Source organism: Aythya ferina (assembly GCF_964211825.1).
Source record: "Aythya ferina genome assembly, chromosome: 7".
Taxonomy (NCBI): domain Eukaryota; kingdom Metazoa; phylum Chordata; class Aves; order Anseriformes; family Anatidae; genus Aythya; species Aythya ferina.
This window is the reverse complement of record NC_140302.1, coordinates 29299239-29325655: the sequence shown is the minus strand read 5'-3', so window position 1 is coordinate 29325655 and position 26417 is coordinate 29299239. Positions and strand designations below refer to the sequence as shown.

The following is a 26417-nucleotide window of genomic DNA, read 5'->3' as shown; positions in this document are numbered from 1 at the left end:
TACTGTGAAGAAAGGCACAAAGCAAAAGGCACCAATGTTCTTTTATGGAATACACACAGCTGTGTGTTGGGAAATCTGCCTGTTAAGTCTTGGGGTTTAGGAACCAAACTTTATTTCTGCAGCAGCCCTCACGCTGACTGGGGGAGTTTTCAGGGCTGATGGGTTGTTAGGAGGCAAAGATATAGTCCTAGTAAGAATAACCATACAAATGGAACTTAAGTTTTTAGACAATAGATTCAGGTTTGCTAAATCAGCAGTCATGAAGTATTGTCACTGGAGCCAGACATGGCATTGACAGAGACCTGGGGTGGCACCAGTGATGAGGGCTCAGCCATCAGGTGGGCTGCATTGCTCTACAAATTATTTTGCCATATCAAAAACTTCCTATTGGAAGAATAAACCAATGAAAGAGTGTGTAAGGAGCAGGTATGCATTTTGATATTGGCCAAGTGACCTAACGGCTATTTTCCATCTCTAGCTTCTCTGCGCTTCTGGTTTAGGGAACTGTAGTAACTGCCAGCATCTGCTTCTCCCTGCTTGGGAGTTGGTTTCATTTTGGGTTTGCGTATCAATTACTGTGCTCTGTGCCTGCAACTTTTAACTCCAAATGTCAATAGCCATGTTAAACCATTGCCAAGTAACCTTCCATTCTTCTTCTCCACATCGCCCATCTAATCACCAGCTGCCAGCACACAGCTCCTGCCTGCATGCCGTCAGAATGAGTGTGAGCTGCTAAAACCTCAACTCCAGCCTGAACACAAATCTTTGTTTCTGCAGGAAAATGAGGAAAAAAAAAAAGTCACCAGGGCTACCAGACCTTGTTATTGTTTGTGTTTATATTTTTGGTTCAAACATTTCTCCCTGGAGGTTTTGATTCCACCAATTTTGTTTGGGTTTGATTGGGCTTGCTTTTTTTAATTTATTTTATCTTATTTTGTTTGTTGCTCTCCCTCTTCTCATTTTGTTTTCTCCATTCTTTCATTGGAGGCAATGAGCCGTCCAGCGGTCGGAACTCCCCTGTCCCCTATCGGCCAGACAGCCGCCCTCTCACTCCAACTTACGCTCAGGCCCCTAAACATTTCCATGTTCCAGGTAGGAGCTGGCACTGTATGTGTCTCGGTGTCCTGTCACAGTGTAGAATGTAGCCTTTGTAACTCCTGTCTTGTCTCCATTGTTTCACGCTGTTTGCCATGGTGTGCGCACGCAGGGTTTGGGACTGCCTGCTCCTTGGCTTCCTGGGAGGAGCAGTGCCTTCAGAAACTGGGGGTTTCTGGTGTTTTTTCTCTGTTCTGTTGGTCAGATGTTTCACTGTTAGAATACTATGTTTTTCAGGGTCTGCTAGTGGCCCGTGAGCTGGATGTAAGCTATGTAGTGCTTGATCTTTCAGTTGCACCAGCATCATTCTGCTAAGTTTGGAGGAGTTGGTTGCGGTTCCCAGTGACCAGTGAGCCATTATATGTATAGTCATGGTTGGGACTTGGTTCAGTCTTGAACCAGTTTATTGTTCCTTTTTTTATTATTATTTTATTTTAACCAAATGATGATATTTCACTTATTTTGTGCAGTGGCATGGTGTCCTCACAGAGCCCTGCAGATCTGCAAGGACATGTGCATCAGGATGCACTCTCCATAAAGGGCAATATCTGTTTAGATGTGAGCTGCAGCCTCTGAGATCACCTGTCTTGCAGTTTGATAGGAAAGGATGTGTGTCCCTAGGATTGTGGACACACGCTGTCTGACTGCATCAGTGCTAGCTGACAGCCTTATATCCAGTTATTCTTCAGGTCCCCTTCCATCTAGTGTCCCTTTGCACTGCAGAGGTTACTGCTGGGCCTCCTGGCCTCAGACCAGGCAGATGAACCACTGATGTGAGCTTCCTTTCAGACAGTATGACCTGGCATGGCCCAGGTGGGCTGTTTTTACTGCCTAACCTAACCTGTCTGCTTTTACTTGTGCAAGTTAAAGTGCCTTTGCATGACTTACCCAGCCAAGTAAACAGTCCCCAGTGTGGTGGGAGAGCTGTCCTGCTCACCTGGCACAGAGCAGCCCCCCAGGAGCCGTTTTCACAGCCCCCTTACGACTTTCTAGCTCAGGCTTGCACAAAAGTACTGCGTGACTGCCCTTTAATAGCTATACCCATTTGCTGTTCAAGTAGCCCTAACAGATCATGAACACGAATGAAATACCGCAGTGTCTTTGTGTGCAAGGAATTGGCCTACTTAGCCAAGGAAGGGTTCCGTAGAGTAAGTTTTACCTTAATTTTGGTAGATTTCTACTTGGTTTTCCTTAATGCCAGAGGTTGTCTCCTGTAACACTTTAATGGGATCTGTGTATTTGTAGCACTTTAATGGGATCTTGTATTTGTAATACATGAAGTGTTGGTTTGAGGTGGGTGGGTACTTTAGAACAATGTAGTTTCTGTCTTGGATCACTGTTTGCAACAATATTTTATCTTTAGACATGCAGTAGATTTACTCCATTAGGGTTCCAGGAAGTGTTTTTTCCTGATTTACATTGCAATGTGCAATGTGGTGGTCCTTAAATAAAAAATAAATATATATTTTAAAAAGTCTATCCTTGTGGTTTGAGGATTAGCAGTGTATCCCTTAGCACTGACTCAGTGAAATCTAGCTGTTGACTGTTCAAAAGAGTGTGTGAGGCAGCTATTTTGTTCTCTGGGTTTTAAAGTGAATTGTAGGCTTGCTGCATTATCCTCTTCTCAATCCAGCCAGTCAGCTGGAAAGAAAATTGAGCTGTTATGACAGAAGCACAATTTTCCACAAGAAGTTATTTGGGGTAGTTTCCCCAAATAGCTTGTATCTTCACCATGGAACTCTCTTGCTTGTTTGCATTTCCTAATGTCTGTGACACTGATAATCTTCTGAATATTTGAAGTAAATTGGTCATGATTTGGATGCATCCACATGTTACAGAATCAGTTCCAAAGGACTTCATACCACATGTCTTTGACTTGTCACTTGTTCTTATGTTTTCTTTTCTTCAAATAATCTGATTCTGTGTAATACTGGCTTTTTCTTGTGTTACATCCTTGATTTGGTCTGTCTGCTGTTTTAGTGTTGGGGTTAACTTCAACTATAACTGAAGTAGTTCTCGTATCAACATTTTTCTCTTTCTCAATTTCACAGATCAAGGTGTCAACATTTACAGAAAACCTCCAATCTACAAACAACATGGTAAATGATTTTTCTCTTTTTGTTTCAGATCTCAATTGTCAATTGAAATGCATGCAGGATAGTGAGAAGTATTCAGTGTTTATGCTGCAAGCATAAAAAAATCAGTAGTCCAAGCCTGAAACAGCTTTTATTGCATGTCCTGCTGAGTGATTATGTTTTAACGCATGTTGTTTCATTTGGATCATATGGCTTAAATCTTGGCTACATTGATATTAATGGCAAAATTGCCATTAACTGGGATTTTGCTGTCTTTATAATGTTGCGATGGCTTTCTGTATTTTACTTCTTTAATTTCATATTTTCAGAATACAGGTTTTGGTGGTGGAAAAATGTATTAACAACAGTCTGTTTTCTGACAGGAACTTCATGGATTATGTTTATTTTAAACAGACAAAGTACAATTTATTTCAACAGCAGTGATGGGGATGTTACTATCAGACTGGAACTCCAAATGTACTGTGGCTTCAAACAGGAATCTTTAAATACTGAAAATAATATAGGCAACTTGTCCTTGACAGTACTCATTTGATTCTCAAGCCCTAGGAAACAGCTCTGGTAGTGCAGTGTATTTGCTGTTCCAGTGTTTGGATTTTGAATTGGACAACAGCATTAGTACTCTTATCTTTTCAGAGTAGATGTTTTTTTAGCAAGTCTGCAATAACAGTGATGGCAGAAGCCAACTGCCTTGCTGTTCGGTAACATTGCAGAGTGAGAGACCTTGAATGTGTTTTCTATTCCCTTCTGCAGTGAACAGAAAACTTTAAATAGGAGATTTCTATGTGATGTGGTGAAAGACAGATGACTCTACTTTTTAAAGACTCTGCATCCCTTTGCAGACCCTTTGCCCAATGAAACTTATTTAAGTAGCAAATCAGCAGTACTACAGGGTTCAGATGAACAGTTGACTGAGAGCTGTTGAGCTGAGATGATTAAGAAAGCCCAGGAAATCCATTCTGTAGCCAGGAATGAGCATTGTAAACTGCTGAAGTTTTACATCAGGTTTCTTTCCTCTTTCTTTTTTAAGTTTTCAAATCATGTGCTCATTTTAGAAGTCTTAACATTACTTTTGTTTATTTTTATGGTTTTAATGTATCTCCTCATCTCCCATTAACATGTGAATGTTTAACCACTGACATCACCAATTCTAATACGTAAGTACTGTTTGAAGTCATGCTTTTGTAAACTCTGACCAGATTTCTCCATACCTGTAATTATGCTTAGTTTCCCAATCATAAAATTTTAAGAATTCCCAATGATATCTAATACTGATTTTCCTAAACTACTCTGAGTGGGTTGGGTGAGTAACAACGTGCTTCATTTTTATAACAGATATCTTTCCCTTTAAAAAGAAAAAGGGGGGAAAAAATCCAGAATTATTTCTTCTGATATATTAGCTTCATATAAGAGAAAGGTGATTTGGACTAACAGTTCATGGATAAGAGGTAGTTAAGAATGTTTTAAATGCAAACTAAATCCTATTGATTTTATATATATATATATATATATATATATATATGTGTGTGTGTGTGTGTGTGTATATATGTGTGTATATATATATGTATATATATATTTAACATCAAGAAGTGAAATCCATAATGCACATCCTCACATGCTTTTAAGTGACTTTGGCTTAGGCCAGAATCTTAAATGCATGTGCCACTGCTAAGATATGTTAATGGTGAGGTTCATTTCTTTGCAAGTGCCTTTCCCTGCCAAGTTGATCTAAATGGAGTTTAGTAGTTAATAAATAAATTTGCATCTCTTTTTTACTGCTACTGCATGCTAATAAGCAAGTACATGCAGCAGAAAGGATACAGTGGTTAAATAAACATATTTGTTTCAGATTTTTTTTATGTTTGTTTTGCAGCTTGTCACAGAAACATAGGAAATAATTAGCATCAGTACAATTAAAATTAATGCTGTCTTTCTCAACTACTTGTTTTCTTACCCTAGAGGGAAGACAAACCAGTGCATAAATCTGGTTTCATCTTCATTATTAATCAGCTGTCCTTAGGAGATATTGGCAAATACTGTTGGCTTAAATTTTCTCACTCTTGCCTATCATTCTAATGCTCTGAAACCCTATTGAAATCCCAAGCTGACTTGGGGTTATTTGGGGGTAGGGATGCGGGATGAGAAGACTTGATTCCAATCTGTTGGCAAGAGGAAATCATTATGTTGCTTCCAGTTACAATTAGAAAGGCAAAACATGAAAATGCATAGTTTTGAAAATGGCCTTCTTGTAAAGTATAAAATTTTGCCAAAATATGGAAGAGATTTATATTGATAAAGATAACTACATAGCTAAGTTCCCTGATTGCCATCTAGATGCAGCTGCTTTGGCAGCACAGAGCAAGTCCTCCGAGGATATCATCAAGTCCTCCAAGTTCCCAGCAGCTCACGCACCAGCACCCAACGAGATACCAAAGATTGAGACGGACCACTGGCCAGGTCCTCCCTCCCTTGCAGCCATAGGTATGCTAAAGAAATGATGTAAGTGATGTAGACTAAGAGGTACTGATAAGTAAAGTAGGTGCAAAAACAGGTAGGGAGGGTTGTTTCCAATCCAGGTGTTCTCCACAAACTGGAGTTCTTCTGGTGAGACCTCCAGATGTCTGGGTATTTATAGCTGTTGAATAGGAGTGAGTAAGGAGGAGTGTCCTTGCAAAAGGACATTTGAACTGATCACACAGATACTAACTGTAGACAACTGATGTGAATTCCCATACAGTAACATAATAACAGTATGATGTATCACACAAGCCTGACTTCTTTCAGTTATTGTCTATTTAAGCTTTTGCCCTAAGCTAATGGCAAATATTCCACACAAAGTGTCATTGCTTCCAGCCACATGACTGTTTCCGTGCAAGCACCGCAGTGGAGCAGTTAATAGACTAAAACAGTCCTATTTTTTTCAGATTTACTGTTTCTATAGACTGTGTATTTTTCTTCTTTGTTGTCACGTTGCAGGCACCTTATTCACTTTTCTTTAAATCATGCACATATGATCATTTTTAAACTTTTTTTTTAATGTATTTTTTTCATTTGATTTTGTTGACCCTCATGTAACACAGTACAAAAGTTATCTAGCCTGGCTGATTTATGAAGTCAAGTCAGAAACAGTGAAGGTCTTGCCTATCTCATAACCTCCTTTCTGAGAAGGAAGGTACGGTTATTCTCACAACGGGATTTTCATAGAACTGCTGTGAGAGGTGACATAATGTGGGAGAGCTTGATTACCAGTCAAAGGGGCTGCATATGCAGTGGCAATTGTTTGAAAATGTCCTTTATATAGGATTGTAACGTTACAACATTACAGTCACAGTGCTAACATCTACATTGAACCTCTCCTGATGGTGCTTGTCATAACTACAGCATTATTATGCTGTGTGTCAGAGGGAGAGGCTTTGTTGGAAATTTTGGCTCTCGGCTCACTCTCCTGGCTGTGGATGATAACTTTAATTACAGTTTTTCCAGTAAAACTGCTTCGTACATTGACTCTCAGGTGACTTTGTTACATCCGAGAAACTAAACATGACTGTTTATACAGATAAAAATGTGCTCATGGATGTATTTTATTCAGAAATAAAAAGACATTAAGCACTGAAAAACAAACTCACAAGCCCTAGTTTTTTAGGCTTGTTACCTGATTTTCTGAGTGTGGTATTTTAGTTACAGAGCTAGACTGAGCTCAGCAGTCAAAAAATAAGTCATGCAGCTATTGTACTGAAGTCTTGCAAAAGCCTGAGACACCAAACAAAATAATAAATAAATTGAATACAAAGATATAATTTTTTGATAACTTTTTGTCTCCATGTTAGCATCAATTTAGTAGTGCTGTACGAAACATTCAATTGATGTAAACCTTCAGAGACTTTAGTAGCAAAATGGAGTCTTCGTTCAAATAAAACACTGAGTCTGTATTGGTGAATAGCTGTATGAGGAAATAGTCTGTGCAGAATAAAATACAGTTGGCTAAATGCATACAGAAGTGTTGTACTCTGTGTATTCATTTTAGTGTCCTAGCATCCAAACTGGAAATTAGACCATTTTTTATGACTATTCAAGACGATAAAGATTAACCAATAAAAATCAAGAAACTAAAATGCGGAAAACCTGTGTAGAAGCGGTCTAAATTCATTTTAGCTTTATCCAAAGGATTAATTAATTTACTTTATTTTATACTAGAAATTATGTTATAGTCATTCTAACTATGAGAGTTTATTCAGGAGATTTATGAAATGTAATTTTCCACTTGAAATGTTATGTGAAATTCACTTTTCTGAGTCTAGATAAGTATAAATGTAAATCAGACTTTTTTTTAACTGCTGGTACACTTGCAGGTACACTAAACCCCATGTTTCCAGAACTAGTAATCTGAGCTCCTTTCCTTATTACTTTAATTCTTCAGTTTTTTATTCAGGACCGTTGCTTGGCTGGGAGCCCATGTGTAGTTTAACTTCTTGTTAATTTTATGAGAAACTGTTAGCCATAGGACAGGCTATCTGAGTGAGTTTTATGAAGGGCAAATTTTGAATAACTTGAGTCTGCAAGAAAACATTGCTTTGTTTATTCAGTAAATCAAAATGATGAATACATTGAACTAGCACTGAAATTTCAAGCTGCAGTAGAATGGATACACAAAGCTCTCTGTACTGTGGTTTTATGGAAGCAGGAGCTGACATGAGACGCAGGTCAAGTGGAAGAGAGGAAGATGATGAGGAGCTACAGAGACGCCGGCAACTGCAAGAGGAGCAGCTCATGAAGGTTATTATAACCTTGTCTTCATACTGTTTCTGAACACCATACAAAAAATGCTCCTTTTCTTTCCATAAGCAATTTTTTGTACCTCAACTAGCTTTATTTCATTCATTTATTTTTTTAATTGCCATTTTTAGCTTAACTCTGGTCTTGGACAATTGATACTGAAAGAAGAGATGGAAAAGGAGAGGTCATCCCTTTCTGCCAGTCGTTACGATTCTCCAGGTAATTCACATAGGCATTGAAGCTACCAATGAACAGTGAATAATGAACACCCCAAAGGCACATATTCAGTGGTTTCCCAGAAGAGAGACCACTGGAAGACTGCTTGATATGTGGTGTTCTCCCATGAAAAGAGTGGGCTAATACATTAGCTAGTTTTGTTGAAGGCAGTTGGGTGGGGGAGGGGGGGATTGTTCGTGTTTTTTGTTGTTGTTGTGTTCTTTTGACTATTATTTTTTTTTAAAACTAGAAGAAATGCAAGCCTGAGAATTCTGAGGCTATTTTGGGGAGAGAAATTTCCTAAAATAGTTAAGGAATGAGCTTCAGTAACTGTTACCTCACACACATGCTGATAACTGGCTTACATGTATTAAATTACAATAACACATTTTACTTAAATTGGTGGTTGCAATCACCTTTTAGTCTCTCCTCAGGGACAGAAAGTCAGCAACATTTACTAGTGGAGCTGCATGTTCTAAACACAGGTAGTATTTCAGCAGTGGCTGACATTTGATTGGGTGTATTGTGTTGCAGAGAAAAAAAAAAATGAAATAAACATCAGCTTTTGGCCTTTTTGCACACTTTGATATACATTAGTGGCTACCACAGATGTCCAGAGATGAGCTTTTGGGGTTTTATTTCACTCTTCATCCACAGGTTGTTGTAGCACAGCAACTAGACTTCAAGCCAAGAAGGGACAAAATGACTGCTGCCAAGCAAACTAAGATTTCTTAGTGTTCCCTGTTGTATACGTGTGTTGCATCTACTTATGGTTTAGGAGAGAAAGTCTGTAGTTCTCCCTCAATACTTTTAATGTTTACAGGTCCAGAGTCTACTTGGTCACTTCAGAGCTTATGATTTTTTTATTAATGATAGCACAGGTTGGAGGACTACTTTATTGGAGATGTGTTCATCTCTCTTCACAGTGATAATCGATGCAGTCATTAGTTGCTTTTTGTGGAGTCGATGGTACTTCTCCCAAAGCTGCTTATTGCTAGCAACAAGAATGCTTCAAGTTCCATGCCCCTGTCCTTCTGTGATAAAAATAACATTAAAAAAAAAAAAAATCATTCTTATATGAAGAATCTTGTCTGAAAGGGCTGCATTAACTAAAGCAATTATTAAAGATACATGTCAATATTTCATCTAAGGTCTAAAAATTTATTTTACTCTCTTGTCTAATCCTTGAGCATTACATTCAGCTCAGTGGAGACCACTTTGATTTTGAGCCTGGCACCATGACATGATAATGCTACGTCTAACTTACTGAATGTATGGAAGGTTGTGATGAGTTTGGGGCTGAGATGTTACCTTCTTAAAGTCAGTATATCTCAGCTGGTTATGTATACATTCAGTGCTTCTGTGTTTTTTTCTGCTAGTGGATTTCTCAAATGTTCATGGTTTTGAGTTTTCATGGGATTTTTTTCAGTAAAATGATTTTTTTCTTCCTCCTTCGACAGCCCATTCTTCAGCCTCCAAAACCTCTTCTCTTCCTGGCTATGGAAAAAATGGACTTCACAGGGTAAGAAGGTGGTGATTCTGAGAAGCAAAAGGTGGCTTTAATAATCTATGGTATTTTCCTATTAAATGTAGTGGATTTTCAGTTTGATCAAGCTTTCTTATGAAACATCTTAAGAACATCTTACAAGACGTTCTTATAGTGTTCTTAAAGATGTTCTTATAGAACATCTGAAGTCAAAACCTAATTTCCCTCCCAACAAACTTCAGTGTTAAAAATGCAAGAAAGCTTATGAAAATTGAGGAACAATAGGCTTTAAACAATTTGTTACTCCCCATACTCCACCCCACTGGTGAGGTCATGAACTGGGAATTTATGTGCATGTCCCTCTTTTCCTGTTACAGCCGGTGTCTACAGATTTTGGTCAGTACAACAGTTACGGGGATGTGAGTGGTGGTGTTAGAGGTAAGACTCAGGGGCCTTTTTACATGCCACTTCATTACAGGGAATGTATTATGATCTTTGATCATTTCTGCTATTTTACATTGTAGATGTGGTAGCATTGTATTTGCTGCGTACATTTCTCTGGTAAACCTGACAGTTAGCATGTACTTGCAGAGTTAGAGTTAAAAGTTTTGGGTTTATTTTGCTAAATCTGCTATGTAGATCTGCCCCTTTTTATGCCAAGAGACTGCTTTAGCACTGGTATACATGGAAAGCAGGTAATCTGTAATTAATTGGAATTTGTACTGAGTTCTGCTACCGTGTTCTGTTCTGAAAATTGTCATCCACTGCACAGTCAGAGTGTGCTGCAGTGAAGTAAGGAGGATAATAGCTTCTAATCCCAGTTGCTACTCATGATATTCGTTGAGACTTTAAGATAGATGTAGTATTTATGAAAGTTATGGAACTTTATGAGACTTAATGTTTTGAAACAGTTTGAGCTTGGGGGTGAGAACCTGATTATGGTTCTGTGTGTCTCAGTATTTCCAAAATGACTTGATTTTACTGACTGAGGATCCCACTGTTTGGAGTGTTTTATTCTTCATTCTTCAAAAGTAGGGAGGTTTCCTGCATCAGGTGAGATTTTGAAAAGATCAGGCAGATCACAAGACACTAGGATTATCTGGTAAATTGTGACCGATTCCTCCTCTTCCACACTCTACAGCAGATGAAATTTCTCTCTTGCTTTTCAGATTTCCAGGTAGAGTATGGATTCTCGTCAATCAACTGACAACGGAATTAAAAGCATCTACTTTCTTGTTGAAGTCTGAATTTCTGCTACAGGAAAGGGGTTCTTAAGACATTAGCTTTGATTTACCTGCATGTTTAAGCATAATCACCAATGTAGACTCTTATCAATAAAAAACAGGCACAACCTCAGGTTCCTCCTTGTACCTCCCCAGAACTGGGTTAAGAAGGCTCTGACCAGTTCTGTGACTTGTTCTGTTAAACCCATTGTCTGTTGAAGTACAAGTTATCTGCAGTAGCTCTCTTTGGATGGCTGAGGGCAGATTTATTTCCAGCCTCTCTAGTATCAGCCCCAGAGACAGAAATTCTCTTCTGGAGGCAATTTTCTTCCATACCAAGAGCCTTGAAATCCTTATTTTTTCCCTGAAATATACTCTCCAGACAAGATGGCTGATCAATAGCTTTCTGCAGTGCTGCTGTCACAGATGAACTAATAAGATATGTACTTACAGGAATCAGCCCTTTTACCCCAAATCCTATCTGTAGGATTTTTTTCCAGAAGTTTGTCTGGCTGGTTCCTCAGCACAAACACAAAATGAAGTGATAATTTAAGAAGGGGTTTAATTGTTTGGATATATTTTTTTTTACTACTGTATCAAAACCACAATGATTAGAAAGAAAATAAGATTATGGGAAGAGAAGAGAGTTCTCTGTGTATTATGCTCAAAATGTAATTTTAGTAGGAACAGTACCTGTGTCAAAATAGCACCCTTTTGCCAGAACCCTATCCCCACTTGTGTTCATAGTCAAAATTTCCCATTGTAGAGACAAAAAAATACCTTGGCTGATACAGTAAATGACAGAAAGGACAGTCCAGAAGTGTAAGAGTGCTTATGTATGCTGTTGGGTGGGATCTAAATTAATGCTCCTGCATATTTGTTCCAAAGAGCCTTAACTGATCATTGGGGCTGGGAAGGGCCTACTGTTCTTTCAGAGACCCCAGGTCCACCTGGGCTGGGCTGTATTTAGTCTCAGTGGGCAGCTATCGCCAGCCTTAGTGACAGAAAATGTGGTGGCAGAGAGGGTGGAAGGATGCCTCAGAAGAGTAATAAATGGTAGCTGTAGCAATGTCCTGTGTGGTAAGAGTCAGCATTAAGACTTAAAGGAAGTCTCAGTGCAAATTCACCTTTGTTTTCACCACTGCTTGAGTGCCTTTACCCTCTGTGTGTGTAACCTACGTGTCTGATGTATACCTGTATCTGATGCAGTCCCTTCCGGATGGTCATGTCCCTGGAATGAGAATGGACAGAGGAGTATCTATGCCTAACATGTTGGAGCCAAAGGCAAGTGCAGATGTTATTCACTTTCCTTCAGGGCAATGAAGATTTGACTGTGAAATGCAGATAAAATATGGGAAATGTCTTAGTCCTCTTGTTTTTCTTTGCCTCACCTCAGTCCCTTCTCCTTATGTGCTAAACCTCTCCCTTTGTTCTGGACTTTGCCTGTTTTAGGTGTCAGTACTCAGGCTGAGGGCAGCCAAAGTGCCCTTTTTGGATAAAGGAGGCTTTTCCAGAGACAAAATGAAGCTACTGAAAGCGCTCAAAAGCTAGTTCACTGTCAAGCTGTCAGTAGCCAAAATAGTAGCCAAACTTGACTGCAAAGTCTCAGATCTGTTAAGTTTGAAAAGTGACACAATACTGTGGCTCACATGTGGTTGAGGCTACCTTGGTTTAATAAAAGACATGGATCTCAGTTTGGAATTGGAAGCTAGATATCTATGTGTCTTTTGGGATCTATCTTTAGCTGTCAGCACCATTAGCCTGACACCTTGAATAGTGTTGAATTCCCTATATAATAAATTTATTTTTTGTTGGGAAAAAAGGCAACATCAACTGAATGTGAGTTAAGTTATAAATTAAAGTGCTTTTGCTGCTATGTCTAGAGATGTCTGAATCAAAAATGAACATAAACAATGGAGAGGCTTCAACCAGGGCTGTGTTTTAAGTCTTGCAACTTTCTCTGTTGCTAGTGAACCTTCTGAGAAATCATGATTTTGCCAAAGTTACAAGGATCAGCATTTATGCAGTTAAGTGAGGAACTCTTTTTGCAAACCAGATTACTACTTGTGCTTCCAAGTGACCTCCAGACAAATTGTACAAGGCAATAACTTTAGCTTTATAAGCTGAGACCCTAGTGCAATGTACATTAACTAGTGTTTTTATATATTATATAAATAAGACCCTGGGGACATCCCCAACTTCTGAGATACTGCTTTTTATTCCAAATAATTTCTCTTTCAGTGCAATAGCAATTCTTACAGCCACCACTTCTCTTGATGCACCCAATTATTTGGAAAGTTGTTTTGGGTAACAAATTCTGTCATATTACTAGCGATAAAATTTGTGGGAATTTTTGTGAGATAATAGGTCACTTTCTGTTGACATTCGAGAAGGTTATACCAGACCTGGAGCTAATTGACAGCAATTGTATTCATGTCAATGATTCAATGCTAATTTAAGCTTGATCGGGTGAAAACAAACAAACAAAAAAACAAAAAAAAAAAACAACTCAAAGTCAGCATGAAACTCCTGGGAAGTAAAAATCAGTAAACTTTAGAAAGACCAAATCTTACCAAGTGATTCACTGGAAAGGACAGAATTTGTTCATCCTGACACCCTAGATTGAAACATACCTTGTTGTGAATTCCTAAATATAAAATGTACTTACAACCTTAGACCTTGACTTAAATTCTGTCTGTTTAAACATTTAGAAGAGTTATGTTTTAGTTTCCTTTCATGGTGTATCTGGTAATCATTTCCAGTATCAAACATAAGCAATGTAATTCAAAGTATAGTCTAATTGTACATTTGTGACAATGTCAGAATCTCGTAAGAGTCATATCTTACAATTGGTATGTAAGCACACTTTACTTAAATTATTATTACTTACAATAAACTCAGTGGTGTGTTCATCAATGCCTGAATCTTATTTATTATATTTCTGCAAAGTTCATTGGGATAATTGTTTACAATGGAATGAATTTAATTGCTTAATACTGCACAAGAGCTGATTTGGTTGAATTTCTTCTGTTAAAATAATTGAATTAATGGTGTTTAATGATAGCACAGCTGCTTCTCCTAAGAGAGTTTTGGTGGTTTCACTCAGGGAGCATGTATCTGAATCAGTCGAACAAGACCAGCAGTAAAAATAGCAGTAAAAGCCAATTCCCACTGAAGTATGTGGAAGAACTTCACTGGATTCAGTGGGGATTGGATGAGGACCTCATTGGGAATGCTGTTATCCTTACAGCGATACACAATGAAAAGGGCTATAGGGAGGCTCTGTCAGGCAGAACATGAGCTCTCCAATGTCATTCCAAATGTACGTGGAAGTGTACATGAAAAACTGAAATGAAATGATTCCAGAAACTGATTTTAAGGCACATGGTTTTCTGAAATCCTTTCTAAGGAATGTAGTTTCTGTTGGGTCAAACTGATTTGAGACCCACTGAGAGTAAACATTTTTACTTTAAACAAAGAACCTACACATGTAAAAGAAAAAATGAATAATCCATGCATTCAGGAATTACTGGGCAGCAACTGCTGTGTGTGAGTTCTGGATATTCTTTGCAATGCAAAGGGAAATCAGGAGAAATGTAATGGGAGATGTGCTGGACACACTCTTCTGAAGGAGATGAAGGTGTATTAGATAAGTATGTCTACAAAAGCATCTCCTTTAATCCATGCATGTGTGGCACAGACAGCAAGCACAGAGGGCACTTGTTCAATTCTTTAACTATCCAAATAGGCAAAGAAAATCATGATGAATTTTGTTGATTGCAGTGGCCCCCACTAATGAATGTCTTGCTTATTCAGAGTGCTGCTTTTTCAGATGCACTCTCATGTGGTTCATCTTTTAAAAGTTCTCTGTCTGTTTCCTTAGAGCTGTCCACACTTTGGTAACCATCAGCCAGACCAAGGAGTGCCAAATATACTTACCTTAATAAACTCTAAAAATTGTATGTTGCTAGATGAGAAAGTATATTGACTAGAGAGGATTTTGTGTTATGAAAGCCAGCTGAGCTGATGCACCATAAAAATCATTGGTGTGGACAAGCACAGATTGCCTCTATAGTAGGAGGCAATTTGACGTTGATATTAAACAAGTTCTTGCTCTATCCCGACTGGCCTTTCATGCATCTTTAAAAATGAAATGCTGCAATTTCCGTTGAAAAAGAAAAAAAAAATTCTTGTGTGGTTATGAAAATAAGACACGTTGTATTCTTTCTGTTTTTGAATGTAAATACATCTCTTTTTCCCCTTTTTATACGTTGTTAACAGATTTTTCCATATGAAATGCTCATGGTGACCAACAGAGGGCGAAATAAAATACTAAAAGATGTAGACAGAACCAGGCTGGAGGTAAGAGAAGCAAGTTCCTAAATGCTCTTTCCTGCTGAAGTTGTTTATTGTTGCACACTTGAAAGCTCTAACACTGATGTGTGGGTCCTTGTTAGACTGGAAAGATTTTTCAGCACTAAGCAGGGAAGAAGCAGTTGGACAGGGAGGATGCAACAGGAGTCCCACATCTCTGACCAGCAATGCCTGTGTCTCCTTGTTCCTGGACAGAGCAGTTCACAACCACCTTAGTTTCTCAAGCAATTGTTTTCATACTTACAAAGTGGTAAAAAGGCCAACACTGGTTACGCATTTTGTAGTCAGAGAACCCACGCTAGAATGGAGCAATGCTTTGCGTAGGCTTGGATCACTTCCTAGCTAAGAGTCAGTACCAGCCATCCTTGAGGATCCAGAGTCTGACTTGCTCCAATTCGTCAGTAAGTCCTGACAGTTAGACTGGCCAATATGCAAAAATGTGAGGATTTAAATCTCTACTAACAAATAGAAGTGGTCAACCAGTTTGTGTATTAGTAAGATTAGTTCAGTGGAATTCCTTGCCTGGCAATGTTTAAGTAACTTGTAGTTAATTAATCTTGTGGAGATGAATGAAAGCAGCCACAAAAATTCATGTATGTGCCTGTTTATGTACATTTTTAGACAAGTAGATAATGTGATCGCTAATCAAAATTTAAGGTGACGTTACATTAGTGCTGCAGGGAGGGACTTCCCCTGTCTAGTGCACTCTAGAGCAGCTGAACAAGAGAAGTAACTAATGCACAGGACAGCACCAAAGTATGTTTCATTTGCTGCAGAGAAATGTGGTGGAAGGTTAGGCTGGCTTCTTGCTTTTCAAAACTTGGATGTCCCACCTGCAGCCCTTCTGCAAAACTCTCCTGAAACTCAGTGTCTGTTTAAACTTCAGCGTGTGGGTGGGGATGACTACCTAAAGTCCACAACAAGGGCATGCAAGAACTTTTTTCTGTTCTAAGATCTGTTGCTACTTGGTGTATGACTGCAGACAAAATCTTTTCCTGTCTTGCTTATTCAGCAACTGAAATAGTTGGCCTGATCTCCTTTGTAGACCTCTCAGAGGTAACAAATGTCAAAATTTTATTGGTGCATTGAGAATGCAGGTTCATAAGGACTTGGACATTGGCAAGGGATTGTTAGTTCATCAAACTTCAATCACTAGATGCTGCAGTGGCTCTTAGAGTGACATGAAATCCTTAAGGCACTCCTATCTCCTATTGCACTTCTTTGGCTTTGACTGACTGACCATTGCCTGTTCTCTCCTTTTTTTTTTTTCTTTCTTTTTTTAAAGCGTCACTTAGCACCTGAAGTTTTTCAAGAAATATTTGGCATGACGATACAGGAGTTTGACAAGTTACCTCTCTGGAGACGCAACGACATGAAGAAAAAAGCAAAACTCTTTTAATCTCCCTTTAAAGAAACCAACTTAAAAATGGTACATAGGATATTGTATCATACAGTCCAAACTATTTGGCAGCGACTACCTACCCACCAAAAAATGAAAATCGCATAGTGGCACCTCTGCACACAGCAATTGAAGACGAACACTTGCCCTCCTGGAACATAGGGAAGGAAATATCTGAGCTCAGAAACAACAAAGATGATTTTCAGAGGTGTTGACCTTTTACATGATCTCATACAAGATAGGAAACTGTTCTTCTCCCTCAGTGATACTCCCTTTACTTCTCTCCATAACATGATGGACTTTATTGCTAGAGCCAGGAAGTGCCCTTAGGACGCCTTGTAGACTAAAGTAGTTGTAACCACTCCAAGAACTGGAAAAGAAATATATATATATATATATAAATATATATATATGTAAGTGTGTTTGCGTGTGTGCGCACATGTATTTATATCTATCCATCTGTGTGTATGTATGTGTATATATGTGTATATATATGGAGAGAGAGACAGATAGATAATCTGTAGTGAAGGAGAAGCCCTTTGTAACACGCCCATATGGTCACGTTGTCTTTCACACAACTGTTTCTTAGTTGGCAGTCTTTTGAAATGACATCTTTGTGTGATACAGTCTGCAAAGGTGGGCGCTCTGCTCCTTTGCAGTGCATCCCAGTTGAATTCTTGGAAAGCGGGCTCCTTGTACCTGTATATATTTGCTAGGATATATAGGAAGTGAATTGCTGTGTCTGTTGCCAGTCTTCCCTCTTCCACACTTTCTGCTTGAATTAATAAGGCTGGGGCTTAACCAGTCAAATAATTTAAGATCACTCAAGTAATGGGAATGATGGAGAAGAGTCAGTTTTCTTGTAATTTAGTCCAGGAGATGGGTGGATGAGGGTGGGAGTGATAGAGTGAGAAAATGCTTTTTTTAAGTGTGCCCTGGTTCACACCCAGAGATTTCGGGACAGACTCCCTGCTAGTCATTACTAGTACAGCCCCTCAGATTGCTGTGGAGCTGTAGGATTTTACATAAGCAGGGAAGACGGTTCTCTGCAAGCCAACACACAGTTTCATCCCTCTTGGGGGAGGAATGTTCATGAACTAAAAGGTACCACCAAGGTGGTACCATGCTCTGCCAATAGAGGCTTTTTGATTAAATTGCAGTTGCTGTTGTCAATATGGCACAGTGCATGGGGCCAAGCACTCTCTTTTTAGTTAGTGTAGTTTTTCACTTGTGCTTGGAAAAGAGGGCACAGGCTTTTTTTTTTTTTTTTTTTTTTTTTTCCCTCTTGAAGCTTCAGAGCTCCAGCCTTGGTTATATTTATTTCCCTTTGTGCCTGACTTGGTTTGTGGAGACAGAGAAATCATGCAAGATGGTTTCTGAGCTGCAATGAACTCCTCTTGCTTTCAGTCTTCTTCCACTATGCTGCAGCTTGGAAAACAAAAAATAAAAATAACAAAACTGCCTATATATACCTTAACTGCTTCTGGGCAGGTCCTTAAGAGATGGACATGAGCACCAAAGTAATTGAATACATGCATTGTGGCTGCAAGGTCAGCTTTTTTCTTCCTTGGTGCTTAACTGCCAATGCATACTGCACTAATGAGCCCATCTCCTGGTATTGGAGAGGGACATTCAGGTTCTGTGTCTGTCAAAGAATATCAAGATTTCATTTCTAATGCAGAAACTTTTGGCACTGGAGACATCAGAACCTTTGTATTTTCTGTTATGAGACATTGGTGTTAAAAGTCTGGAAGTCAGGAAGGGGAAACAGTCCCACATAGTTGTGAGATTCGATATCACTGTGCTGACTTCTGTGTCTCACCACACGGCATTTCACCATGAAACGTGCGGGACAGCCCAAACCCTGCCTCTTCTGTGCTGGTTTAGGAAGTCCTGTTATAGCAGATCACCGCGGTTCCTTTGATCCAACCTGAGCTGAAGATTCAGTGATTGAGAGGCAGATGCAAGGGGTCAGCACCTGCTCCATGCTCTAGGGCTAAGGGAAGGGTGAGCCCAAGGGACAAACTGGAGAACATGCTCCTGTGCAGAGCTGGCCTTGTAGTCCCTGCTGAACACAAGCCCTTGGTGAATACCATGACACGCAGTTAGCTGCAAGGTAGCTCTCTGGACCTCACTGAGATTGCAGCAAGGCTCAGTTCAACATGTTTTACTTCATTTTTCAGAACAAGCATCTGAAATGGTTTTAGAAGAACGCTGGGAAGCAAATAGGAATGCCAGGGAGGGCACTGGCAGGTTGAGATGCATTTCTGAGTGGCAGCTGAAATCATAGCCATGCAGTGAAAGGTCAGCAGTGTCTCACAGTCACGCATTTCGTGAACACTAGTCTCAGAAATTCAGTGTATGATGCCTGCGAAGGTGTGGCTTAACTCTGAGATGAACATTTGGGTTTTAATTATTTAAAGTACTAAATTCTCCACAATTTGTCAGCCCACATGGGTGATGCCCTGTGGCAGATGCAGCAGGCATTACGAGTCTTTTAGCCCAAGTCACCTTGACAACAAACCTTTTTGGTATAAAGTCTGCTCTCAGGGACGTGAGCTGCCAGTCTGCATTTTTCTGTCCCCATCTTTAGATTACTATTGAACTGCTCACAAGGTATGTAAATATACCACCCAGTCAGTTCACAGATGGTTACGCCAGGTTGTCTTGTCTTCTATTCTCTCTTCTCCCTCCCCTCAAAAACAAAAAACAACAACAACAAAAACAACAACACACTTCCTCAGCCTTTGAGAATGACAAGATAATTTGTGTCTGCCTCATCAACTGAGAATTTAAATCTGCAATTGCACCTTGGGAAGGAATGAGGAGAAGCCAGCTCAGATGCAGCAGACACAATTAATTTCTAACTGGATTTTTGGGCCTGTTCTAGTGTGGAGCATAGTCAGTCAGTTCACTGCTCTCTACACTGGACTTACTACTGCTTTATTTCTGATTAAGGATGTGAAGTGTGAATTCCTCTTAATATCCCACCCATCCAGAAGCAGAACCACCCCAAAATCCCATGGCCCCAAAGAGCAGGCCGCAGCCGGCCGTGGGATGGGTGGGTGGTTTCTGCAGTGGGCTGTTAGCAATTGTCACTGCAATATTTTCTTTCATCTGGTCTTCCCACCTCATAAAAATGGAAAGACAGCTCCAGGGAGAGTTTTCTGTGTAAGCAGTGAATCATTTTCCTAGTATCGATCCAGTAGCATATTGTTTGTTGGGCAGCTCTGTGCTGTTGGGCAGTTCTTTGTAATTCCCCTCTCAATAGTCCCTTGTGGCCAATAAATTTGAATATTGTAATGTAACAGAGAGTCAAAGCTTTGTAATAAGACTCTAAATTATTCAGTAAATACTTAAGTGTGTGAAAGAATATGCCTTAAGTACATGCTCAAGTTCTTCTGTCTCGTGCAAAGCATTTGAGCTTCTGATGAAGCCCCATCAAACTCAGTGCTGTCAACAACGTCACTGCCAAAAGGACTGAAACCTGATTGCTTTTGTCTCATTTTTTTCCCCTTTCTGCTTTAAGAATGATGTAAGAGCAAAGACCTGTCAAAACAGGCACGTGGGGTGGAATTGCAAAACAGCCATACAGGTGTGCAGAACGGGATCATAGACACGTGCAGGTTGTCAAAAACACAGGCACATGAAGCACAAGCTGCCCTTATGGAGTTGAGATGCTCTATGAGCAGTTAACCTGGAATTTCCAAACTCTGCATTGTGTTGAAAAGACAGCAGTAATTATGAAGGACGTCACTTGCATATGTGCTCGTATCTGCAGGGCTCCTGGGTACCTGCTTCTGAGATCCAGCAAGTGTGCAGAACACAAGGTCACTGTCCCACTTTGTGGAAGTGCAAGGTTAGCCACGTGTGGTATCATCTAAAAGGCATTCTCAAGCATATATGAACATTTGCAGTGCCCATTCCTGGCGGTGCTTAGATGGAAGAGTAAAACCTTGTGCAGCAGATTAATGGGGAATCCAGAGATTTGACCTGCTGGGTTTTGTGGCTTCTCCAGGTCCCAGTCTGATAATTTCCATCATGACCAAGAGGAGAGCTGCTCTGCAGTACAGTGGAAACAGCTGCCTGTACCCTGGATGCCCTCGCCTTCACTTGGTGTAAGCTCCAGCCTGCTCACAGTCAAAAGTGGAAATAAGTGTAGTGAAATAAATATGATAAATATCTTCCCTGAAGATAGTAAAATGAAGCCAACTTGAAAAATAGGTTTGGAAATTACTAAATTGTCCGCTCTTTCTCAGTGAAGTGATTGATCTATTGTAGCCTCAGTTTGGAAGCTGAGTGTAGCATCTCAACTCTGCCAGTGTCCTATCCCAAACTTGACAAACTTTCTGTACAGCTGGAAGAGTAAGTTCTTGTGAAGCTTGCTCTCAGAATTTCATGCTTTTTTTTTTTTTTTTAATTGTTTGTTACCATTTCATGCTGGTGTCATTTAACACAGGTTTTAGTGGTGTGAGTCTCAGAAACATATTCTTTTTTTTTTTCCAGTTTGATTAGTAGCCTTTCATTCAGTATGGTTTGTGCACATAGCTGCAGTGTGCTGTGAAAGGTTAGACTAGGAAAACAGTAAGTTTCTTACCACTGCATGTGGGACAAGATAGCTCAGTGGCTCCAGTAATGCTTTCATAGAAATAAAAGTCAAGAAAGTGGTCAACTCGTCTTACCAAGCTGAATGGTTCCAAGTCTCTGTGGGGCCAGCACTGCAGTGCTCCCTGCCCTTCCCCTGTTGCAATCTGGAAATCCTTTCTCAGCCATATGGTTCAGACACCCTGCTCTTCAGGGGAGGTTGCTAGGGGTCTCTTTTGTGAAAGTGTTACTCTGAAGTTAGACAAATTTTGAAGTAGAGTCCCTTTCTGTAAGTCATTGCTCCTCCTGGGGTGTTTCTGCTATGTCAGGTAATGTCAACGGATGGAGAAGTGTTAAGTTCTGGGAAGGAGGACAGCTGGCATAAGCTTGCTTTCTCCAGGGTTTGCAAGTGTGATATTTAGCAAATTTATAAGAAAATGCATGCCAGCTTGTGCTACCTCTTTCAAACTTTGGGGAAATCAAGTTTGGAGCAGCTGTAGTTTATGAACATCTATGCCGAAGTTAATGTTCTGAAGCTACAAGTGATGGAAAAAATGGATCCCCAGAACAGTAAGAATATAAGAACATCCTCCAAACTCAGCGTGGAGTGACTTCTTTTGGCTGTTCCTGACTTAGCAGTAGTTAGGAGATCCTGACCCATTTGGGCCATAGCCTTGTAGATACCGACTCAGTGGAAATAAGCCTTTTTTCCACTCCACATTTCATTGCTTTCTTTCTGAATTTACTTGTAGAGGAGGAGGTCTGCATCCTGGAAGTTACCTGTGGTGCTAAAAAACACTCAATGATGATGAATAAAGCATGTACAGGAAGCAATAAAATCAACTGATCTGTCCTGAAATGCCAATCAGTTTTCCATAGCAGAGACACTTAGGGCTTGATCCCGCAGCCCCCTTTCACATTCAGGTCACGGTCCAGGTCTTTGCCAAACATTTTGGCCCTGCCCACACGTCTTCTGGAGTCCATATTCTTCAGGGTAGACATATGGAGGAAGTGATCCCGACAATATGTGGTATGTTTTTACCCCATTGCTATGTAACGAAGAGCTGGAGAGAGTGACTGCACGCTGTGATGGTAGAAATTTCTCATCTAGTGTAGGAACACCCTCATTACTGCAGGTTGCAGGACTGCTCTGGCTGGTGAGTGTTGCCTTCTGATTTCTCCCACACACCTATTTAGTGCTTAGTAAAGGGCAGGACAAAAAATCTATCACTAAAAAAAAGATACTGAACTTTTAGTCAGGCGATTCTGCTGGCAGGAGCTGTGTGATGCTGGCATTTGACGTGGAGGGAGTAAGTGTTATTAATTTTAATGTGAGCATCAGTGCAGGAAGTGGGAGTGTAATTGGCCATTAATGTTGTTTGCCTGTATGCAAAATAAATTATCTGTTGCCCAAAGGGCTTTTAACAGGGAAAAAGATTTCTGCTAATGATTTCCTAAAAAAATGCTTGTCCATATGAAGAGGTAATAATTCCATGTGTGCTGTGGTCTTTCTTTTGAGGCAAAAAGAGATGACTGAAGGCAAGCAGCTAACTGCTTGGCCAGAAATCACTACAGTTAATACGGGTGTTGCTCCTAGGACTTGCAAAGCTGAGGCCACCTTGCTCCTAGGCATTAGGAGATGAGGTATTAAAGGCTTGCAGAAGCAGCTGCACGAATCCCAGCGGTGCCTTACCAGGCTGAGTCTGGCTCCCTTGGGCGCTGACAGGTCCCACTGGACACCCTGCAGAAAGCACTACCCCCAGATGCAAAACCACTGACACCAGTGGGGCCTCTCACTGACATCCACACGCTTGGGAGCGGGTTCTTTCTCATCTGGCAGGACCAGGAAAGTGTCTGGCTGCTCTGCACGCCTGCAGCAGCCAGCTCTGTGTGTCCCTGCTGGATCTGTCCTGTCCCAGCAGTGCCACCTGGTCATTGCTGACAGCTCTTCCTGCGAGAGGGGGCCTTACAGCTGGGGACATTTTTTTTAAGCTTTGGAAACTGAAACTAGTTTTTCAAAGGTATATTTTCCTTTTAAGTCGGTAGATTTTGGCAATAGGATTTTTATTATTTTATTTTTCTTTTCTCCTCCCTCCACACATTACAAACCAGCGTTTCGGGGAGGTGTCCCTGTGTTTCCCATTCACCTGTGAGACAGCTCTTGAGTCTCTCTGTAAAAGTGAATCAATGTCTTGTCTGTACAGTAAGTCTGCTTGTATGCATAATGAAAAGTTGAGCTGGGTTGCTGTTCTGTACAATTAGTGTTTCCACTGTCATACTGCAAACAGCACATACTGCACTCCTGTGCCACTGTAATCTGCATCACTGTTGTACTCAACTCAATGAATAAAGTTTGGAGCTTTATTCTTAATCGCTGGATTCATGTAGCCTCATTTATTTGTTTGGTTGCTTTTTTTTCACCTTGCAGAGTTGTATCAAAGTCTTCTTACAGAACAAGATGCGCAGAGAGAGGCGAGACATCATTGACCAGACCAAGATAGATGAAAAAAGTGCCTGGCTTCAGTAGAATTCTCAGCAGACTTGAGGAAGGACAAAAGGTTTCTTGTCAGTAAAATATCTACTTATACAAACCACATAGGAGTCTTCATTTTGTGCGGTTAGTTTGTGGTTTAAAAGGACCCAAGATATCAGCAAGGTCAGCTAGGTCACCCTGCTGCATTGGCTTCATGATCTAAATAATTTCCTTTCTCTGTTCTTGTGAGTTCAGCTAAAAACTTCATCCCTGACAGGATATTTCTGTGTCTTAGTATTTTAAATTGAATGTTTGCCCAACTACCTGGAGTTTAACTCTCCCCAGCCTTGGTCTGGGTGCAGAAGATGTGGAAGATGCTGATCTAGGAGATAGGGCTGCAAATTGTCCGTGTGTGCTGAACGCCCAGGTCTCCAGCAGACCACAGCAGCAGCAGGGCTGGACACACCGCACCCCAGAGGGACCTGTAGCAATTCCCATCATTGCCTAAGAAGAAAGAAATGTCAAGGGACTTGGCGTGTAGGTAGCCCCTGGAAAGGGTGCTGTGCATGCACTGTGCTGTAAATAGATGGCCTCCTGAACGTCACTGAATTAATTCGAGCCTCCTGTAGTTGTACTGGGGCCTCATTAAGACTGGCTTTGAGGCTTAATGTTAAGGGGGGGAGGGGAGGGGGTATGTTAGTCTTTGAAGTAAAGCCACTGGAGATCAATCTTAAAAAAAAAGTTCAGAGGGGGTGTGAAAGGATCCTGCTTCAGGCCATTGATCATCTGAGCTGCAGCTCTCTGTTCAAGGGCAGGAATGGTACAGCACACGTCACAGAATCACAGAATGGCTTGGGTTGGAAGGGGCCTTAAAGATCATTAACTCCTACCCCTGCCATGGGCAAGGACACCTCCCACCACACCAGGTTGCCCAAAGCCCCATCCAGCCTGGGCTTGAACACTTCCAGGGATGGAGCAGCCACAGCTTCTCTGGGCATCCTATGCCAGGGCCTCACCACCCTCTGAGTGAAGAACTTTGTCCTGCACAGCATCCTTGAGCCTACAGACAGCCCCTGCAGCACCAGGATTTGTGCCCTGCAGGTAATACATTCCCTGTCTCACAACTGACAACCTGGAGGTGTTTCCCCCACTGCTCTGCAGGGCAGGATCCCATTCCCTGCCTGCTGCCCTGCAGCCCCAGGAACCTAGAAAAGAAAGAAAGAAAGTCTTCCTTTTGATTGTCTCATTTAGTCATGAAAAGTCCACTTCCCAGGTCTCAGCTCCTTCCTTGTAGCAACAGAGCAAGAGTTACTGCCTGGTGCCAACCCTAGAACACCTCTAGCCAGCCCAGGCTCTGGAGGTCCTGAGCAGCAGCCCCCAGTGGGGCCTTGGACCCAGAAGGGTGAGGGAGCAGTTGTTCTGTTTCAATCTGCCTCAGTCCATAGTGGTTGGGAATTTCATCTCCATGAACGTCTCCTGTGCACAGAGTAAGTATACAAGGCTCTGGTCCAGTCACTGGCTCCACAGCGTGACAGTGGCAGCCACCCTAATTGCATTTCTTAATTTCTCTCCAGTTAAACGTACAAGCCCAATGAAATCTAAGTCCTGAGTTTCTCTCTTTCTTTTCATTTTTTCTTTTTTACTTTTTAGGCCATTTTTCTCTGTTCCCTCCTCCCCACAAATAATGTGAGGTTTATGACCCCTGAGTAATGGCTGAGGAATGCGCTGCATCCTACAGCCATCGCAAAGCATCTGGCAATGGGAATCTTCACAGCATGTCAAAAATACACAGATAAAACCACTGTAAATAGCTCAGATCAAAACAAGTCAAATGTCAGTGCTAATTTGCTGTCAAGTATATAGTCCAAGACCACTTCCTCCTGCAAAAAGAGAAACCCAGTTCCCAAGTGTGGCTTGCTCTGCTGTCACAAGAAGCTCGCTCTCTACCAAAAATCTCTCCAACTCTGAATGAACAAGAGCATTTTTTTCCCCTTGCTTTTTTATCCTCTAGCTTTTGTGCTGTCCGCTGCGGAGTCTGAGGCTGGGAAATGAAACTTCAATCTGGCCTGCCATTTTTCTATTGTAAGAAAGGACTCTTGGGAGAGATATTTACTGTTTTCTATGGCTCAGTGAGAGGGCGAGAGAGGGAAGTTGTTCCAGGAGTTCCCATTACAAAGCATTTTTTCACATAGGCTCGCTTGTATTTTTAAGGACTTGGAGATTAAAGAGCCGGCAGCCCTGGAACAGGAAGCTTGCTGTACGTCCAAAGGTCAGGTGGGTCTCAGACAGCCACTGCTTCCAGTTCTCTTTTGTATACACACTGCAGATTAAAATGTACGTCCCAGACTGGACGTAGCCATGGTAGTGATGGGGGCCTATGGGCTGGGGGAAAGGACGAATGAGGCAGCAGGAAAGCAGCACAGAGCCGTCCCTCCTCAGGCTGCGGTTTCATGAGACGAAGGACTGGGCTGCTCAGCCAGCTCAAGGTATTCCCACGGCCTCACAGCTCCTTCCTGCCATCAGATATGTCAGCATGACTGCTTGTGGGGTCGCTCTCCCTGACATTCAGGAACTGATCCTGCTTAAGAAAACATTTTTTACTTCTTATTCCATACTTTTCTTTTTTTTTTTTTTTTTTTTAATTGGAGTCAGTTCCCTCCTTCGGTGAGTGCAGTGGCCTCACAAAACAGTTGTACTGGCA

General features: G+C 40.9%; 1 protein-coding gene across 23 annotated transcripts in view; it reads left to right on the top strand.

Moving 5' to 3' along the window:
- Window positions 1-23614, top strand: part of ABLIM1 (actin binding LIM protein 1) — a 190112-nt gene extending 166498 nt beyond the window's left edge. For 9 of the 23 annotated variants that reach the window (XM_084525604.1, XM_084525593.1, XM_084525602.1 and 6 more), the window contains 8 exons: window positions 988-1092; window positions 3147-3194; window positions 5523-5669; window positions 7867-7961; window positions 8093-8180; window positions 9638-9699; window positions 10041-10101; window positions 10833-13394. In XM_084525604.1, the coding sequence (XP_084381730.1) occupies window positions 988-1092; window positions 3147-3194; window positions 5523-5669; window positions 7867-7961; window positions 8093-8180; window positions 9638-9699; window positions 10041-10101; window positions 10833-10870 (644 nt within the window). In that variant the 3' untranslated portion in view covers window positions 10871-13394. Of the gene's footprint in view, window positions 1-987; window positions 1093-3146; window positions 3195-5522; window positions 5670-7866; window positions 7962-8092; window positions 8181-9637; window positions 9700-10040; window positions 10102-10832; window positions 13395-15167; window positions 15249-16545 lie in introns of those variants that run through there. The other 14 variants (XM_084525596.1, XM_084525590.1, XM_084525591.1 and 11 more) reach the window with 7 other exon arrangements.
- Window positions 23615-26417: the final 2803 nt, after the last annotated feature.